At 35.9% G+C, this 20,640-nt stretch overlaps 1 protein-coding gene across 4 annotated transcripts in view; it reads right to left on the reverse strand.

The window, feature by feature from the left end:
- The window catches only part of LOC145279632 (uncharacterized), an 89,581-nt gene that overhangs the window by 44,964 nt on the left and 23,977 nt on the right, over positions 1 to 20,640 (reverse strand). For all 4 annotated transcript variants that reach the window (XM_080130854.1, XM_080130853.1, XM_080130852.1 and 1 more), the window contains exons 2-5: positions 12,211 to 12,342; positions 9,469 to 9,583; positions 6,814 to 6,893; positions 1,254 to 1,370 (exon numbers count right to left, since the gene is read on the reverse strand). In XM_080130854.1, coding sequence (XP_079986980.1) covers positions 1,254 to 1,370; positions 6,814 to 6,893; positions 9,469 to 9,583; positions 12,211 to 12,342 — 444 coding nt within the window. The remainder of the gene's footprint in view (positions 1 to 1,253; positions 1,371 to 6,813; positions 6,894 to 9,468; positions 9,584 to 12,210; positions 12,343 to 20,640) is intronic.

A 20,640-nucleotide genomic window follows, 5' to 3' on the forward strand; every position in this document is an offset into this window, starting at 1 on the left:
TGTTTTTTACACCGTTCAGGTATATTTTTCTGTATCTCTAATTAAATGAGGAGGAAAAAATGAGTAGAAAAAGTAAAATTTTATTTATATCAATAAGTGTTTAAATAAGAGGGGGAGACAGAAAGAGAAAAGAAAGAAACAAAGCCATAACGGAAGATTTTTTACATAGGCATCACCACTTATCAAGATCCAGAGGCCACTCGAAGATAAGGGTTAAAGATTGTACAGTAGTCAATTGGACAATATATTAATCTTTAGTAATGGACATTCGGTAAATTTGTTAACTGAAGTGGAATGGCTCATCAAGAACTTGTTTACGTTGGACTTGAAGACAACCATATTGTAGTCAGCTGGAAAACAGGAAAATGGAAAACAGTTCCACAGGCGTGCAGTTCTAAGAAAGAAGTTTTGTTCATGAAATCTACGTTTAGGTTTAGGCACAGATAAAGAATGGGGGAATTATTGATAGTGGTTTCAGCTAGACGGGTGTTTCTTGTGAAAGTTTAGCGAGGGGGGGGGCATAGATTGACGCTCAGTCGAGCACTTGCCATAGCGAGCGAGTGAGAGTAGTATAGAATTGAATTAAGCGCGACAGACAACTTGCAGCTAAAATACATCGGTCAAAGGTGAGAGTGGGGGCAAGTGTATATGGGAGGGGGTTATAGAAAGCGTAAGTGGAAGGGGTAGGAGTTGTCAATAAAGATAGATGTGACTAAAAATTAAATTATTTAAAATTATCGGCTGGACCAACGCTAATAAAATTTTTAAAAACTTTTATATATAAAAATATATAACTGTTTATAAGAGTACACATTTTTCAGAAATAAAACTATATAATTTGATAACCTACGAAGTACCAAAAATATTTTATAAAATCTGAAATGTATAAATTACTGCTGAACTAATTAGGGTAGGCTGAAAAATGTCATATTTATAAACTATATATTATGAAGATAAAAAATTAAAAAAAAAAAACAATAAGAATAATGTTAGTTAAAATGCTTGGGGTAATCATATTAAACAAATGATTAGCACTACTATAAATAAAAATATAAATAAGAGTTTTAAGATAATTTAGGATGGAAGTATTTTAAAGGAATATTATCTTTTTTATGCTAACAATTATTTGCCTTATTAAAGGTCTAGCCATATAAGTACTACCCAGCGTTCTCTTGATTTAACAGAACATAAATGTGTGAGAAAAGATCGAGCAAAGAAGATACGTGAAATAGGTAATATGATCGATTACTTACGGTATCACTTTGGGCATTTATCCTTTTGGCAATCATCCTCGGATTATACCTTTCAGCAACTATTCTATCTGCCTCTCGTAGCCAAAAGCACTCGTGCGTGTTTCGCTCCTTTAGAATCTGACAAAAAATGAAAAAGAGATAAAAACAAAATTTAAAAAAAAAAACTTAATTAAAATTCATAAATCTCTAAAAAAAATTTTCAGAACATTAAAACGTATAGCTGTTACGCCTTTTACTTTTTTTCAACAAAAACTGGAGGAGTAGATGAGATGAAAACTTTTCGGTAAATCTTTACTTTTGGAACCATGTTGCTAAAACAAAGATTTTATCAACTAATTAGTTTTTCGGTGTACTTACCTGGTCATGAACGCAAATAGTTTTTTTTCCATACGCACACGTAATGTTATTAATATCAGCTATTTGTGTCCATTGTCCACAAATAAGAGTTTCAAACCCTAATGAAAAGGTGATTTGATTTTAAACCAATTGAAAATTCTTCAAAGATTAACATTTTCTTTGAAATCTCATGTTCTTATGAAGTGAACTTCAAAATTCTGTTTTTTTTTGTTTGTTTTTTTTTTTTGTTTGTTTTTTTTTTAAGAAAAATTTATTTACTACTAGTAGGCCGCCCGGTGTTGTCTGGTTGTAAAGTACGCTAAAATATGATATTTTCACTTATGCACATTTCATATTTATTATTATAGAACCAATTCTCTATTGATTATTATATTGTACCCAATATATAGTAGTGATTTCAAAAGTAAAATATATATATATATAACTTGATTGCCATCGAAACTAAAACATTTAGCTCTCCATCTTTAGTCGTTATCATTTGAGCTATTGTCAGCCGGATAAGAAATAGTCAAACGTATATTTGTGCATGTGTGCAAGAGCACTTTAAGCTAACTTGCGTCTACTAAATTCCTTTCCTTTTTAATTTTGACCCCTTAGAAGCTATTGTACCAGCTTTTATATATATATATATATATATATATATATATATATATATATATATATATATATATATATATATATATATATATATATATAAAACAAAGGTCCATATATAAAAATGACGCAATCATTTTTCCGGCGACCTTCTAAACAGATTTGATGTAAGTCTTCCATTCATGCAAATGTCGACAGACAGAGAGGTAGATACACATAGTGAGTTATATATATATATATGGAAAATATTAGAGTTACAACAAAACTACATCGTATTTACCTTGGAGATAGTTTATCGTTTTGAAATTTGATAAAGCCCTGGGAAAATTCGATTTCTGATTCGAACATAGCATTGTAATGATAAGTGCTCCGACGAATTTCAACGAATTACGAGCCCTTTTCCCCGCCCCATTCGACATAAATATCCTTGACAAACCCGACAAGCAGCAAAACTCCACAGTAGAGATCCTCAGATGTCAGAAAACTTTCTACTTAAATAGTTTCTTCCCTCGGACTGCTAGACATTGGAATTCCCTTCCAGCTCTCTGCTTCAACTCCCTCCATACTACCCTTGCAAATTAATGTCCTAAATAGTAGCTCCTTACATCAAAGTGGCATTGTGCCTTGTTTGGAGTGAAAATGCAATAAAAAATTCTATTATCGTTTAAGTGGCACATTTACTAAATGAAATAAATATTAATTGTAATACCGAGTTTAAAGAAGTGGGGAAAAAATGAAGATTCAGTTGATGGTTTCATGTAATGCACAATTAAACAACTTCTTTTAGTCTTTGCTTTTTTTCCAAAATTATTAAACTTCTCATTATTTTAATAATGGCGAATGATTGATCAGAAATAATTTCTGAAGATTGGATATTAAGCGTAAATATTCATGGGAGATCGAGTATACTCAACAATCGAGTATACTCAAGATACTGGTTCATTGGTATTAAAACAGTTTATATAAAAAAACAGAAGATATATGTATGTGCGTGTGAAAATATTTAACCAATAAACTCTTAAACTACTAGTCACAAAACACTGAACTAAACATAGGAAAAATAATAAATAGGAAAAAAAATAATCTATTATATAAATCTCACCAAATGTATGTATGTATGTATGTATGTATGTATGTATGTATGTATGTGTGTGTATCTGCCTAAAACGTTCGACAGAGACGACGGGTTTTCACGAGCGCGGTATCGTTTTGAAGCTCGTCTCTTCGGACGACAAACATCGAAAGATTGGCTAAAAAATTAATTCCTTCACCCTCAACTGGGCACTTTTCTATAAGGAGGGGTCGCTTTTTTCGCCGATATTTTCGAAAGTTATCGCCTCTTGTCGATTGTCTAGCCTTAATTTAAACCTACGTCACTTCCGGTTTGGCGATTGGCGAAACAGCTAACGCGTCACTTTTTTTGTTGTTGTTTTGACCACTTTCTTTTCCTCCTTCACGGTACAGGTTCAAGCCTGCCTGCCTACTACCACTTTTTTTTTTGCTCAACACACACTTCCAAACACTCGGGCAAAGCCGGGCACCCACGCTAATCTATAATATAAATCTCACCTGTCTGTTTAAATGTATGTATGTATGTATGTATGTATGTATGTATATGTTTTCATTTATTTATTGTTGGGCCTCTGATGAACAGCATGTTTCCGGCGCTGTATAACTAGACCCCCACTTCCTTGTGGGCTAAGGTTCTTTAACCAAAGGCTAAGGGTGAGGTAACCCTAACACAAACTTCAAGAGAAGCTTAGGCCCTGTCAGCTGCGGCATGCACGACCCACCGGTGTGTGGAATATTCTCTGGTGCCCAGCAACCTAACTCCCAGATATGGATCGAATAGCATTGGGGTGGAGAGGGCTCCTGTAAGCCGTGGTGACAGCAACCCCTCTAGGAGAAGCAAATCTCCTGATTAAAAAAAACATAAAGCAGAAGACTAGTACCCGCATTAAGCTCCTCTGCAGGTTGACTTGTTGCTGGCTATCTTGCACTTGCTTATTGCTGGGTCTCAACATTTTGAACCGAGAGAGAGGCTTAGCTGTCGTACAAAGCTAAAACTTTGCAATAACATCTTTGTACAGATATTCTCTCAGATATTTGTTTATAAAAAAAAGTCATGTGGCGATGGAAAAGTTGTGACGCGTGTAGGCCTGACAGGCTGGAAGCATTTACTAAATGATATGCCATCATTGTATGTATGTATGTATGTATGTATGTATGTATGTGTCAGGTCATGTCATATGCTACTGGTACCATGTAACCCAGTACTACCTGCCTCATGGTCGGGTCACCGGCGACTAAACTGGTTCCCCCACCAGACTTGTTTGGTGAGGAGGGCGGCTAGTCTCCCTGGAGGATTAAAAACAAGACCTTCCAAAGGGCGAATGAACTCTTTTTCTGGGTCAACGGCCAACTAGCACCGTGTATATTTGTGTGTGTGTGTGTATATGTGTATTGGGGTGGAGAGGGCTCCCGTAAGCTGTGGTGAAGGCAACCTTTCTAGGAGAAGCAAATTTCTGATTTAAAAAACCATAAAGCGGGAGACCAGTACCCGCATTAAGCTGGTCTGCAGTTTAATTTGTTGCTGGCTATCTTGCTCTTGGTTGTTGCTGGATCTCATAATTTGAACCGAGAGAGAGACTTAGCTGTCGTACAAAGCTAAGACTCTGTAACATCATCTTTGTATAGATACTCCCTCAGGCATTTGGGCTCATGGATTTTAAATGTCTGAGGGAGTGGCACTCGTCTGACAAGACGTTGCAATCATCATCATGTATGTATGTATGTGTATGTATATTTATATATGTATATGTGTGTATATATATGTATATGTATATATATGTGTATGTATATATATATGTTTTTGTTTGTATGTGTATATATATGTATATGTATGTATGCATGTCTATCTGTATATGCATATGTTTGTGTGTGTACATGTATGTATGTGTGTGTATATATGCATGTATATATATATATATTTATGTGTTTGTATATGTATGTGTATATGTATGTGTGTATGTATATATGTGTACGTATATGTATGTGTGTGTATGTATGTGTATATATATGTGTATGTATGTGTATGTATATATGTATGTGTGTATCTATGTATGTATGTACGTATGTATATGTATGTATGTGTATATGTGTATGTCTATGTATGTATGTGTATGTATGTATGTATTGTGTATGTATATATGTATATATGTGTGTATGCATATATGTGTATGGCGTATGTATGTGTATATGTGTATGTATGCGTGTATGTATGTATGCATGTACATATATATATATATATGTATGTATGTATGTATGTATGTATGTATGTATGTATACCAATGACTGTCTTCAGTGTCATGTCTGCTAGAGGGTATGCAAGTCGCTGGCAGGACTAAAAAGTCATCTTCGTGCACAAGAACTTTCAGTGACTGAGGGAGTTGCACTCGTCCGACAAAACGTTGAAATCATTATGTCTGCCTAAAACGTTCGACAGAGGCGACGGATTTTCATGAGATCGGTATCGTTTTAAAGCTCGACCCTTCGAACAACAAATATCGAACAATTTGCTATAAACATTAATTCCTCCACCCTCAACTGGGCACTTATCTACAGGGAGGGGTCGCTTTTTTCGCCGATATTTTCGAAAGTCATCGCCTCTTTTCGATTGATTAACCTTAATGTAAGCCTACGTCACTTCCGGTTTGGCGATTGGCGCAACAGCAAAGGTCGTCACGTTTTTGTTTTTTTGTTTTTTTTTACGTTCTTCTCCTCCTTTGCAGTACAGGTTCGAGCCTACCTGCTTACTACCACATTTTTTTTTTTTTTTGCTCAACACACATCTCCAAACACCCGGGCAACACCGGGAATCCAGGCTAGTCGTATATAAAAAATAAAATACAACTCTTTCGCTAAATATTTTGAGGGTTTTAGGAATCGGAATTAGTGCTTTCATCGAAATCAGAAATTTATACCAAAATGGTTATTGTGTCGGAATCGGGAAAATGTTGAAATCGTCCCATCATTTATTTCTACATTTGGCCATGAAAACGTTGTTCAAAGCTTGAGCTTGGGAGACTGATAAAAAGGATAGTTCAAGCGCGCAGACATCTGAGATTGATGCTTGGACGCATTTAAAGTAAAATGCGTCTATTAACTCAGCGCGCTTAGCAATGAAAACGAAATTTTAAACTTATGTGTGACAGACTGACCAAGCCTATTATTTTTGTACATTTTTACAATTATCCGTGCTTGTCTTTGACATCAAGTTTAATAATTATGGAATATTTGATACTAAAATGAAGGAAGAAATATGCTCGGCTACTGTTCGCACTCGCTATCTATTTAGGTATATTACTAAATTATTCCTATTAAATCATAGAATTACGTTACATTTCACCTTTTTATTTTGCACTAAATATGTTAGTGTTAATTATGTTGATAAAGGAATTTTGCCAATGAATAATTATTATTAAAATTCTTAAAGTCTTAACGAATGATTCAATTATTTATTGGAAAAAGCTCATCGTAATCAGTTGACAACGCCCATCCTCACTTGTAAAGAACAAATCCATCAATCAGAATGAGTTAATCTGCTTACCGTCGGAGATCCAAAAGAATAGATTTCTGTGCGGTGCAGATTCCGAAAATTGCTTGAGTCCCCGTATTGATTAAGGTCAGCTGAAAATATGAGCGTAGGGGAAAAGTTACACCAAAGTTAACGTAAAGAAAACTATGTTTAAATGTCGTATTTAATATATCAATTTTCACCGGTCAGGTGTGAATCAGCACGACGTCGTTAATTCGTTTGAATTGATAATTAGTGGGGCAGGTTATCTCAATATTCCATAAGAATCTTTCATTTAATGATACAAGCACCAAAATTGGCATAAATGACGTTCAGTACATACATTTTAAGAAAAGAATGTTAGCCATCAGAAAATTCAAGATGGTTGCCAATTTTCAAGATGGATGCAGAAGCAAACCTGGCAAATTTAAATTTTTGGTGCTTGTGAAAGTGAAAGATTTATTCAGCAATCTGCCCCACTAAATGTGACCTAAGTTTCATGACTCTTATTCTATCTTATATGATGTTCGCCCATCGCTTGCGAAGATGACCGTAATCATGCAATTGTTCTGTGCGTTCGAAGATGGCTTCTTTGATCGATTAGAGCTCTGAAGTATTTCCCGCATCTTGGACACCGATGGGATAATTCTGTATCAGAGGTGCTGACTGCTCTGTCTTTCTAATGTTATATTTTCTTCTTGCGTTCTTCATTGTGTTCGAATTCAGCAATTGTATCCCCTTTGTCAGTTGCAGCACGCCAGGAACATATGTCTTGGGTTATTTTTTCACATGAGTTAGAATATAAACCGAACTGTTTGATGGAGATTTTCAAATTGTCCTTGAACTGTTTCCGCTATCCTCCTGTGGGTCCTTTTCCTTTGGACAGTTCACCGTAAAGGTGCTGTTATCTTATATAATAACTAGCGAATGGACCATCAAGAGGAGTTAAGTTATAGTAAAATATATTCTTTTTAATAAAAAATATCTTTGTCGTATGTGTATACAAAGATTTGTTCCAGCTTGCTTGTTCATAACTTGTCGGACACAGTACATGGAAACAGGTTTCCTATAGATTAACATTCTTTTTTTAAACCAAAGCCAAATTTTCACTTAGGTTTATGATGAAGTTGCAACAACACCAAAGTTTTGTGAATTATTTAAACATTATGTGAGTAGAGAACGATTCACAAAACACAATCTGGATATAGACTGATTAATAAATAAACAAGTCGCAATGCAGACGATCCCTGTGGCATCGGACGATATTTAATGTAGATTGACGCCCCTGGCAGATATGAACACATTTGCTACATAGGGTCACACAATGCGTATCAATCTAACACTGATATTTACGCGCCCACGTGCAAGACTTTATTTTTTTCGATTGAAGATTTTCGCTTGCTTTTTGTACGAAAACAAATATTAGTTAGATCGATTCTTTTTAATCTCATTCTTGTGATAAAACGTTAAGTATGTAATGATATTGAAATAAAAATAGACATAAATTGTAAATAAAGAAACCTAATAAGCCATTCATTGATAAATAGGTCATGTGACGCCTTTCAGATGAAATAGAATTTACAGCTAACGCTACATCAACTACGCAACCATTGCAGTTGGTTGTACAGTTGATCTCTTTCAGACTGGGATAAATGAATTGTGTTACGTGTCTGAATTTTTTAGATGAGGATTAATTATTTAGATTATTTCGATTCTTCGAACTATTGATCTGATTTTAAGTTAAATTTTCGCAACATATCTGCAAGGTTCCGTGGTGTGGTGGATAAAGTACTTGACAAAATTCAGTTGTAAAGTTACACTCTTCTGTAGGTTGAAGGTTCAATGCAGGCGACACTCAAAATACAACTGCGAATTACTTGGGGTTTGTATTTAGTCATAGCTGACGGAATGAGAACCTGTTACCCTCGTATATTAAATAATGGGTTTTGTTTGAAATTCCGTGCAAATTCCTGAGTTTGACAAAGAGATTTCAAGAAGATACACCTTAAGAAGGCTGAAAGTTACATTAACCGAAACATGTTTGAAGAATTCAATTAATATGAATTGCATTTTGCCATCGAAGGTGATGAGAACACTTCTATATTTTCTATATTTTCTATGTTTGAAAGACCAGATTTGCAGATGTTTGCACCAAAACATTTGATAGAATACATCATGTCAATTCTGTATGATATTTAAGCTATCTATTTGTTTGAGGGTGAAAATGAAAAAGGAGTCCTATACCAAGATCAAAAACAATTTTATGATGAATCCAATGATTGCATATATTCTGTAGTAAATATAGTTTATAATACTATGAGATCTTGACCATCTATAAAGAGCCAAGAAGCCATTTTGCAACATGAAAATTATATATAAGTGCAAATAATAAATTTGAATATATAGAGTTCAGGGCTGGGTGCAGAGGGAGTACACAGAGTTCGTCCTTATTAATTCTCCTATATTCAAAATGACTACTAATTAATGCATTATATTTTGTATCATTTAGCGTTAAACTAATTATATATGATTTTATATTATATATATATATATATATATATATATATATATATATATATATATTATAAAATACAATCTAATGTAAAGAACGCAGGCAGGTTAGTAGAAATATAAAAAAAAACACAAGAAAGAAAGTATATTTTCAATTAAAGAGAATAAAACAGTTACCATTAGACATAAAACTCTCGTTAATGCTCAAGCATTGTTTTCCGAAGGTGTTTGGCTGGTATTGAACTTCATGGATACACAGTTGTTCTGATCGAAAATAGCTTGATTCCAAGTTCTAAGAAAATGAAGCAAAATCACATTTAAAAAAAAAAGATATCAGGAAAATATAGAAAAAAGAAATAACTAAGTACCAATGTTACAATGCCACACTAAATGCCTCCCTATCGACTACTGTTCCTCGACATCGAATGGATATTTCAAGCTATCAGTTTGATAAACAACTCTAACAAATCTGAAATTATCAACATGAACTGTTCTGCGTAAGAGTTTCAGCGTGGTATAAATAGCATGTAATCTACTCTGGGGTCATCTTCATAACGAAGCTGGACAACACTATGATGTAGACCCAAGGTTGGAACGAAAAGACGAAACAGGGATTAGGTGTACGAAAGATATATTAACCGAAAAGGTTACAAGGATAAGATAAAGGGTAAGTGGAGCTTACTATCTGGTGGTGTCCATTATGGGTAGTCGTACACGCTGTGCACTACTAGTATTATTGCTGATTCTATCGTATTACGACAGTGTCCCCTATTACGACAGTGTCCCCTGTGAGTGTTATCTGACATTGTAATATAGTACTGGAAGGTAAGTTTCCGTCTCACAACATACTATTATTCTCAGTTCTCCAATCAGCTTACATGGAGTAGTTTCAGCTCCAATCAGAGTATAATACACTAAACTGGAATCCATGAGAGAGTGCCTCAACATGATCGACGCTCACCAGACCTTATTCCTTTTGCAAAACTGTTTAGCAATGCATACATTTCTATTTACATTAATAAGCTCATCATGCTATCCTCAAGTGACACTCATAGAATGCGTCGATAATGTTCTTTGTTATCATTCAATGACAAAAACAAGAACAAAAGACTTGGAACACGATCAGGATGAAGACTAAAATTGAATCTCTATAACGAACACCGTTTGCCATGTTTTCATGCGAGATTCTCGCCACACAGTATCCGTGGTACATGATCTTGCCACAATCCGCCGTCGATAACCTTTTCGATGACGATACCTTCAAATTCGTCCTGCACACAAGTTATAGACTGTGAGGCAACCATAAGTGCAGATGTCCTTACTTGGTTGACGTGTAAGAATTCCACATACAATCATGTAGGACGATTGCTAATAGATTCCCTCAGCGCCATGTTCTCAATAATGTCATCCGACTGGCTTATACATCACTGTCTTTACCTCAATTTTTGAAGTGGTCAGTCTCTACAGAATAGATGACAAATGAGCTGTCGGCCTTATAGTATTTCCTTTTCAAACAGTCATTTGTATTGAATGTAATTCACGCCGAAATGCTTGCGCTGTTTTCAATAATGAAATTATTGACAAAACCTGATCATGTGACAGCATTCGCGAAGGACCGCAAATGATCAAAATATGGCGGATATCTTGATAGTTTCGTATTCAATCTAATCACGATGAAACAATTAATATCGACACATGGGACTTCTTCAGCCACTTAGGTTTATCAATGTCGCACCACCTCATGATCACCTGTTTTTTTATCACTTCTTCATCTTCGCCATTTCATCGAAACTTTTACTCTGGATTTTCTTATTCAGCAAAAAAAAAATGATGAAACTTTGAGGATGCCGATATTTTTGCTAAAATCTCGAAATCTGAAACACTCCATTTTCCATTATTTTAAAACAGATCAAACAAATATATTGAAATTGAAAAACAGATCAGACAAATATATTGAAATTGAAAAACAGATCAGACAAATATATTGAAATTGAAAAACAGATCAGACAAATATATTGAAATTGAAAAACAGATCAGACAAATATATTGAAATTGAAAAACAGATCAGACAAATATATTGAAATTGAAAAACAGATCAGACAAATATATTGAAATTGAAAAACAGCGTTAAGTTTTTTCTTTTGTTTTATTTTATTCACAAAGAAAAAAATATTTATAAATTTGTTTTTCTGTTGATATTTTTATGTCAGAATTTTTTAGATGAGGATTGAATATTCGTATTTGGATTTTTCAGGCTACTATTCTCGAGTGTTATTTTCACAACGACTCAATTTGTGTAATCCTGACCTTCATCAAGTGTATCTTGTTCAGTCGAACTCGAGAATCTTTCTGTTGAACTCGGTAATCTGCATTAAATTTCGAACAAAACAGTGCAGCTGACACTTAAAATACAATTGCGAATTACTTCAAACTTCACCCTAGCTATGTTTGACGGATTGAAAGAACCCTACAAAATTAAATAAAGGGTTCTCTTCGAAATTGTGCGTAGATTCCCGAGGTCAACAGAAAGATTTCTGAGTTCGACTGAAAGGTTTTAAAGCCCTGCAAGATGCGCCTGAAAAGGTCAGAGGTTACATCGACCGAATTATTATAAAAAAAATGAAATATTGTAAAAAAATAAATATTGTAAAAATTAAATATTGTAAAAAAAATAATAAAATATTGTAAAAAAAATAACATTTAAGATGAGAACAGTAGTCCAAATAATACTTTTTGTTTATTTAAATTAAAGAATTGAGAATATTATTTTAATAATGAAACGAATACCTCCGATAAAAGGAATTTCATAATAATTTTTTATATTTAGTAAAAATGGAAAAAGTTTATATAAATTTCTTTAAAAGTGTTTCATATTCAGTGAACAAAAAGAAGTTTATATAAATTCTCTCAATTGCTTACCGTAAAAAAGCTAATCTTTTTTCGACACTTCCGACAACTCGAAGAATTCCAATTCCTTCTTTGGCACCTTCGACAAATAGCAGTTTTTGGTGGCTTCTTTCTAATGAAACATGATAACCAGGAAAGTAATACCTGAAAAAAGACACACATTTCAAAATGTTCTTAGAAGATATGACACTGGATTTTTTTTTTTTTTTTTTTTTTTTATATAAAAATGAGTCTACCTATACAAATTTTGAATTTTGGAATCGTCAAAGTGAAATAACTGGTTTTCATTTTAGTTGCATTTAGAACAACTTCATTTAATTACGAACTTAGGACTTCATTTTTATTAACACGGTAAATGCAATAGTAAAATTGAATTTTGTGAGATACAGATTTTAATATGTTCTTTGAAAGTATGACACTGAATATGGGTCTAAATATGTAATTAGGATACCACATCACTTTTATAAGCTGTTAAAAATTGTTATCAAAGCAGTATTTTCTGTGATATTCAAAGAGAATATCAAAGAAAGTGCATTACTAAATATTTAGTTTTCAGAATAATGAAATCTATATATCTATAAAAGTGAGAATGTGTGTGAGAGGACACTTCTCAACCTATATACTCAACGAACTTTTGATTTACAGGCTTGAAATTTTATATATGAAGTTTCAAACATATGGAAAACTTTTAAATCGGTTTTTAATCCAGACAAAAGGGCCACTAAGAGGTCAAAATTGAAAAATTGGTCCTTGAAGGTGATCGGATTTTTATCTGCTCGTCAACATGTTTCACAAATACGCATGCAAGGTCGTGAAACATGATAGATTCTTTATGTAAGGAATAAGTAGGTTTTAAAAGACTTTTTAAACATCGTGTCAGGTTGGTATAATGGTTATCGTACTTGATTCACTGTCTCTAGGTTTTATTTTCGATCTCAGTTCGAGTATTTTTTTTACTTTAGAAATGAACGTTTTACAGAAAAAATAATACTCACATACACATGTCTCAGTTTCTGTATGAGTTAAAAAATGATATTTATGCGTATTTTACGACTGGGCAACGCCGGGTGGTTTGCTAGTAAACAATATTTTTCTTTGTTGGTTAGTACATAAGCTTATTATACAACAACTGTTGTTTATGTAGGTTTGCACATCCCATTTATAATACGCATTTAATTTATTGGACATAAGATATTCGAAAGTTCAATGATAGCATTCTAATTATTTCGATGACGCAACTACCACTACCTTCTGATCGTCAAATTATGTAATAAAATCAGCTTCATTAACACGAAGCATTTCACAGATGTATTGTGCTCCTCAGACTACATTTCCAGAATGCGTCATACATATGCCGACAACGTGCTTTAATAGTTTCGATGCCAAGTATCATACAAAAATTCAGAAGCTTCTTTTGCATAATCAGCACATTAATTGTGGTAACATTATTAGTCTCTTTGTTCATAAGGGTGTATATGTATTCGATACTCCTCTGTTTTTCCTTCCACCTCTGTGTTATTGATGACATCAAATCGCGTCCGTTAAGTATTACTGTTTTTATCAAATAAATGACAAATTCTTTTTATAACAGTCGCTTTTATTTGACAGATATGCACGTGACGTGGAGCGGGAAGGAGTATATTTACATATAAAGCATTTGTTGATTCACTTAAAATATACTCCCTCTCCGTCTTTATCTTGCTCTCCACTTTGGGGGGTGCCAGAAGAAACGGAATAAAAACACGTATACAGATACTACATTGTGATATTTGCTCTATGGAAGCATTATTGGATGGCAATGCGTTGCAAGAATAAACCCACGGCCATCGCCGTTGTATAATGAGTGCGAAGATTTAAATCTAATGGATTTATTGCAAAAGTAGTTGTAACACATCACTAACTAGCTCTACGGCCTAACTAATAAAACACCTTTTAGGCAAAATTCGACTTCATTCATCAACATTATTTCTTTCTAAAGTAATGCATTGATTCCAGTAGTTTTCGAATGATTCGATGCCTTTTTTGTTGGACGATTTGTCTTTGCTCTCATAATATGCCTCAAGTACATATATCACTTTGTCATTAAAGCCAAACTTCTTTCTCCACAGTATTTTATCAGGTTTGCAAACAGCCAGTAGTCGTTTAGCCATACCTGGAGGTTGGGTGCAATAGTAATGCGAAGTGTTTGTGACGCAAAGAAATTGCCTTTTTTCTTCTTGGTGTTCCCTCAAACGAACCGATAATGCTAAATAATATTCGCTATTTAGGTTTCCTGCATTCTCAAAGTAATCGATGAAAAAGACACATTCGTATTCCAAAATATATAAACTTAAACCTTGTCTACTAATATTTACTTCTTTGGCAGCTTTAGGCGGCTTTTGCCAGCTGCCGTACACTCAGCTGGTTGTCGATTAGGCTCGGGGCTAAAATGATATATCGATGTTTCCATTGTCAGATATCAATGTAAAAAAAACTCTTATTTGCGTTAAAACCGTAGAGAGAAGAGGCATCGATCGGCCTTTGAATTCATGAAGGTAACTGGAGCATAGGTCGAAACTTCTTTCCCTAACAAGAAAAACAAAAAAAGCATCAGTAAATAACAACCACTCGGGAACAAATTATAAAATTTAAAATAATAAATTTTATTTAACCAGAAATTGTTTATTTTTCTATACGGGAGATGTGCATGTTGTGGTCATTCTTTAATATTCGATAGCTCCCCATGAGCACGAAATTAAAAAGATTAAAGTCCATTAATAACGCAGAGAAATGTGCATTTTTATAAGACGAAAGTTCAAAATTATCATCTAGGTGAAAAAAGAATATTTGCGTAATTGTAAGAGCATAACTCCTCCCTTCTTCAGACTAAACCTTACCTGTAACTCAAAAATCCTAATGGAAATCCATCTGTAAATAAATAACCCCTCTTCTCTTGAACGCCAACCTATCCGCCACTAAACTCCCACATTGCTCCGCATCTGTAGTTGAATCGCTAACTTCCAGCCCCTAATCCCTCACATGCAAACTGTTTTAATAACCATCACTAAACATCTATACATTTCTACCTCTAAGGCATGCATTACAGCTCATTCCTATCCAGTAAGGGACTTAACAGCCTATGCACACAAAGGCAGGTACTTAACAGCCAAAGTACCCAGAAACAAAGCGATATGCACTACACAACTGTCTCGAGTTTTGCAACGATTAATTACGTTATTGAAACGACACTCCTTGTTATGCAAAACGCCCCATGACTCTTACTAAAAAATACCTACAACTCCAACTCTATTCGCACCTACTGAAAACCTGCCCATATATATCTATTCACCTAATTACGCATGACTCAATACTTGCTGTCTTATCCATGCTATATTGCACTTACATCTTAACCCTCCTATCATCTAAAATAGCTCGGGCACAACTCGTAGCTCAATTCTTAATACCTACTCATACTGTAACACTATACTAGACCTAAGCTAACATTAATAAAATAAAAAAAAAAAAAGGGTACGACTAAAATCACATTATCTCCTCCCTAACAAGCCCTCTTACAAACATAGACGCTTACACTGCATGAACTTCACCCACCCCCTTTATCCATTAACAAGTAAATAGCATGTCCCTAAATCACTTTGAGGAGTGTAACTAATCAGTAGATATAATCCCCAACAAACTAACCCAGTAACACTAACAACGCAGGGTCGCAGAAATACCTGGATTAGAACCTAGGCGCGGAGAAAACCCTCTCAGGGCTGACGGACCCAGTAGGTCTTCCCAGATCATCCGTCTAGGAGAAGGAAAACTCTGAAACTAAACCAAAGGGGAGAGAGGCCTCTTCAGTCTTGGATGACAACCTTCCTAGAGCTGGTGACTCAAACAAATTCACCGGTTTGCAAACCTAAATTGCTTAAGGAGTAGATAGGCTCTGTCTATCGCCCGGCTTCCATACTCCTTCTTTGCCTATTAGTCAAGCGCAGAGACACTATCTCAGTGATTCGACAGAAACACCCAGCGGTAGATCTTGTTTCCTGGCTAGGGCAATGAACGCCGTTCTTCCCCATTCCCAGCATGCCCCACCCCTATAACTGAACATTTGGGAGTGCTTGAGTATAAGATATGCCTGAGCGGTTAGATTGGGTTGACCTTCTTCTAAAGGGTTGAGGGTACCGGATTGACAGTTCCTGGCTGCTGTTCCCGACTGGTAGTACAGGAGCCCTAACTCTTTGGTAGCGCTTAGAGCGGCTGCTCCATCAACAGTTGAATAATATCGGGTTGTTTGCAGTGCCATGACGCGCATGGAAAGGGACCCTGCACTCATCCCCGGTGGGCTTTCCTGAGGCCACAATCCTAATTGGAGAAAGGTCAGCTGATGGTCTACTTGTGATGCATGTCTGAAGCTCCGCATAACCTCTTGTTTAGCTCCCCCTTACCGAAACTCTTAAAAAAAAAATATGACGACAGTACAATCTAAAAATAAGCTTAAACCAGGATTAGGGACAAACAAATTCAACTTGCCTCCTCCCTTGAGGCTCTCATTCACAAATATCCGTGGGCTTAGAACTAACTTAGCTGATGTTGAAGCATTTCTCTTAACAAATACCCCGGATATCTTAGCACTAAGTGAGACTAACCTACACTCCTCCATTCCCTCTAACCACTTTAACACGCCTGGATATCTCCCACTCTGCCGTAAGGACTCTGACAGACATATGCACGGACTTGGAGTTTACATTCGTAATACCCTTCCCTTGACTAGAGAAACAAACCTAGAAACAGATGATCAAGCCTTTATGTGCTTTAGACTAAACGTGCAACACAGTATTAGCTACTATTATTTTCTCTACCGCTCTCCCTCGACTCAGGACTGCTCCATAATAAACAAAGTATCTGACAGCATAGACACGGCACTGTCCCTCGACACTAGCGCACAAATACATGTGTTTGGTGACTTTAATGTCCACCACAAAAACTGGCTTGGATTCTCTACTCACACAGATGCAGCGGGCAGCACAACCCATAGCTTCGCTATATCTCACTCCCTATCACAAATTGTTACGTTTCCAACCCGTTTCCCTGACCAGGAAGAACAACACGCATCACTTCTAGATCTGTTTTTGACCACAGTTCCCGATGACTGCATAGCGAAGGCCCACAGCCCACTCGGGAACGCTGATCATGCAGTAATAATGGTTGAAATCGCCCTAAACTCTAGTCCCAAAACTGAAGAGCCAGTGCTCAAAACAACGAGATATTATAATAAGGCTGACTGGGAAGCCATCAGGGAACTAATTAGAGATGCTCTATGGAAAAATATTTTCTCTCTCCCTGCTGAACAGTGTGCAAACGAGACCACTGACTGGTTCAAAACTGCAATCGAAGCGCATGTTCCCATGCGGAAATTTTATAGCAAGCCCCACTCTCCCCAATGGTTTACGTCGACTTGTGCAACTGCCATTACTCAAAAGCAGCATGCATACCGTAGGTTTAACCGACATAAGTCCAGTTCAAACAGACTGAAGTATATAGAAGCTAGAAATAACGTTAAGAAAGAAATAGCGACAGCTAAGAGAGAATTTACGGAAACCACTAAAAAGCGCATCGAAGCACAAAAACTAGGAACTCGAGACTTCTGGAAAATCTACAACAGTGTAGTAAATAATGGGCAATCAACAATTCCCCCACTAACCAACAATCACGAGGTTGTCTCCTCAGCAACCGACAAGGCTAACATGCTTGCCAGTCGGTTTGCCTCAAACTCCACACTGGACCCTTCCAACCACCCCCTACCTGACTTTCCTATGCGGACAGACGCCACACTAGACGATCTGAAAACCACCCCTGCTCAGGTGCATGCTATCATAAAAAACCTTGACACCTCAAAAGCATGTGGACCCGATCTTATCCCAGCTGTGCTATTAAAAAAGTGCTCAGCCGAAGTAGCTCCAGTTCTCTCCAAACTCTACAACAAATGTCTTAATGAAGCTTGCTTTCCGGGCTGTTGGAAAACTGCTTCTGTTGTACCAGTATTCAAGAATTCTGGCGAAAGGACAGACCCATCAAATTATCGCCCCATTAGCCTCCTCCCACTTTTTGCCAAAATATTTGAGACCATAATTAACCATGCTCTAGTCCATCATCTTACAGATGCTAAACTACTGACTGACAAACAATATGGATTTAGACAAGCCCGTTCCACAGCAGACATCCTCACCGTGATCTCTGAACGTATATACCAATCACTGGACAAAGCGGGGGAAGGCAGAGCGGTAGCTCTAGATATATCTAAGGCTTTTGACAGGGTATGGCATGAGGGTCTCCTCAGGAAGATTAGATCTTACGGTATCACTGGTAGAATACTTAACATAATTAAATCCTTCTTAGATAAGAGAAAAATCCAGGTAGTCCTCGACGGTCGCACATCTAAACAATATGATATAAATGCGGGAGTGCCCCAGGGTTCTATCCTTGGACCTCTATTGTTCCTGATATTCATAAATGACCTCCCCGACAACATTGCCTCTGAGATGGGTATATATGCTGATGACACTACACTCTATGGCAGACACGACAGGAAGACGAATGAACACATTTCTAAAGAAATGGCAGAAACACTAGAGGAAGACCTCCAATCTGTAGTGGAATGGGGACAAAAGTGGTTGGTCGCGTTCAATGCTGCCAAGACTAAACTAGTTTCATTCAATAATTACAAGAAACCCTCTCTACCACCAATAGCAATGGCCAACGACCCTTTATCTGAGAGTCCATCTTTCAAACTCCTTGGCCTAACGTTCACAGGAAACATGAGTTGGAACAATTACATTGAAGGCATTGCCAGGGCCGCTGCAAGAAAGGTAGGCTCTCTCTACCGTGCTAGAAAACTACTAACACCCGAAAGTATCCTGTACCTCTATAAGGCCACCATTCGCCCATGTATGGAGTATTGCTGCCACATCTGGGCTGGTGCATCTGCTACTAGTCTCTCGCTCCTTGACAAGGTTCAAAAGAGAGTCGCAAATCTGATAGGCCCTGAACTGGCATCTAAGCTTCAGCCTCTGTCCCATCGACGAAATGTTGCATCCCTCTGCCTGTTCTACAAGTATTTTAGTGGTGAATGCTCTGATGAACTGCAATCACTTGTGCCCCCACGACGCGAGCACCCTCGACAAACCCGACAGGCTACTAGATCCCACCCCCACACTGTAGAGGTCCCTAGATGTAAAAGATCTTTTTACTCCAATAGTTTCTTCCCCAGAACCGCAAGACTCTGGAATTCCATTCCAGGTCCCTGCTTCCCCAACAGTACTGACGTGCAGAAGTTCAAGTGTAACGTGAACCGACACCTTGCTGCCCAAATCCCTACATAGTACCCCAGTAGTTGTTGCCCCTGATAGTAGCCCCCTACACCAAAGTGGCAATTTGCCTTGTTTGGGGTGAAAATGTAATAAAAAAAAAAAAATAAAATAAAATAACTGGGAATCTTTCGTGACATAGGAAATCCTTCTCGACTGAAGAAATCGTTATGACTAACATATTTTATGAAGAAACCCCCACAAATGAAGAGGATAAAAGTTTTGTGAGCAAAAAAAAAATATTCATTCATTGTTGTTTTCGCGAGCTTCATTAGTAAAGGATTGAGTAATTTGTCCGTTTGCATTTTGAACTTGACATTCTTAACATTTTGAACTTGACATTCTTAACATTTTGAACTTGACATTCTTAACATTTTGAACTTGACATTCTTAACATTTTGAACTTGACATTCTTAACATTTTGAACTTGACATTCTTAACATTTTGAACTTGACATTCTTAACATTTTAAACTTGACATTCTTAACATTTTGAACTTGATATTCTTAACATTTTGAACTTGACATTCTTAACATTTTGAACTTGACATTCTTAACATTTTGAACTTGACATTCTTAACATTTTGAACTTGACATTCTTAACATTTTGAACTTGACATTCTTAACATTTTGAACTTGACATTCTTAACATTTTAAACTTGACATTCTTAACATTTTGAACTTGATATTCTTAACATTTTGAACTTGACATTCTTAACATTTTGAACTTGACATTCTTAACATTTTGAACTTGACATTCTTAACATTTTGAACTTGACATTCTTAACATTTTGAACTTGACATTCTTAACATTTTGAACTTGACATTCTTAACATTTTGAACTTGACATTCTTAACATTTTGAACTTGACATTCTTAACATTTTGAACTTGACATTCTTAACATTTTAAACTTGACATTCTTAACATTTTGAACTTGATATTCTTAACATTTTGAACTTGACATTCTTAACATTTTGAACTTGACATTCTTAACATTTTGAACTTGACATTCTTAACATTTTGAACTTGACATTCTTAACATTTTGAACTTGACATTCTTAACATTTTGAACTTGACATTCTTAACATTTTGAA

The sequence above is a fragment of the Euprymna scolopes genome, chromosome 7, assembly GCF_053919585.1.
Source record: "Euprymna scolopes isolate OS-2025 chromosome 7, ASM5391958v1, whole genome shotgun sequence".
Lineage (NCBI taxonomy): Eukaryota > Metazoa > Mollusca > Cephalopoda > Sepiida > Sepiolidae > Euprymna > Euprymna scolopes.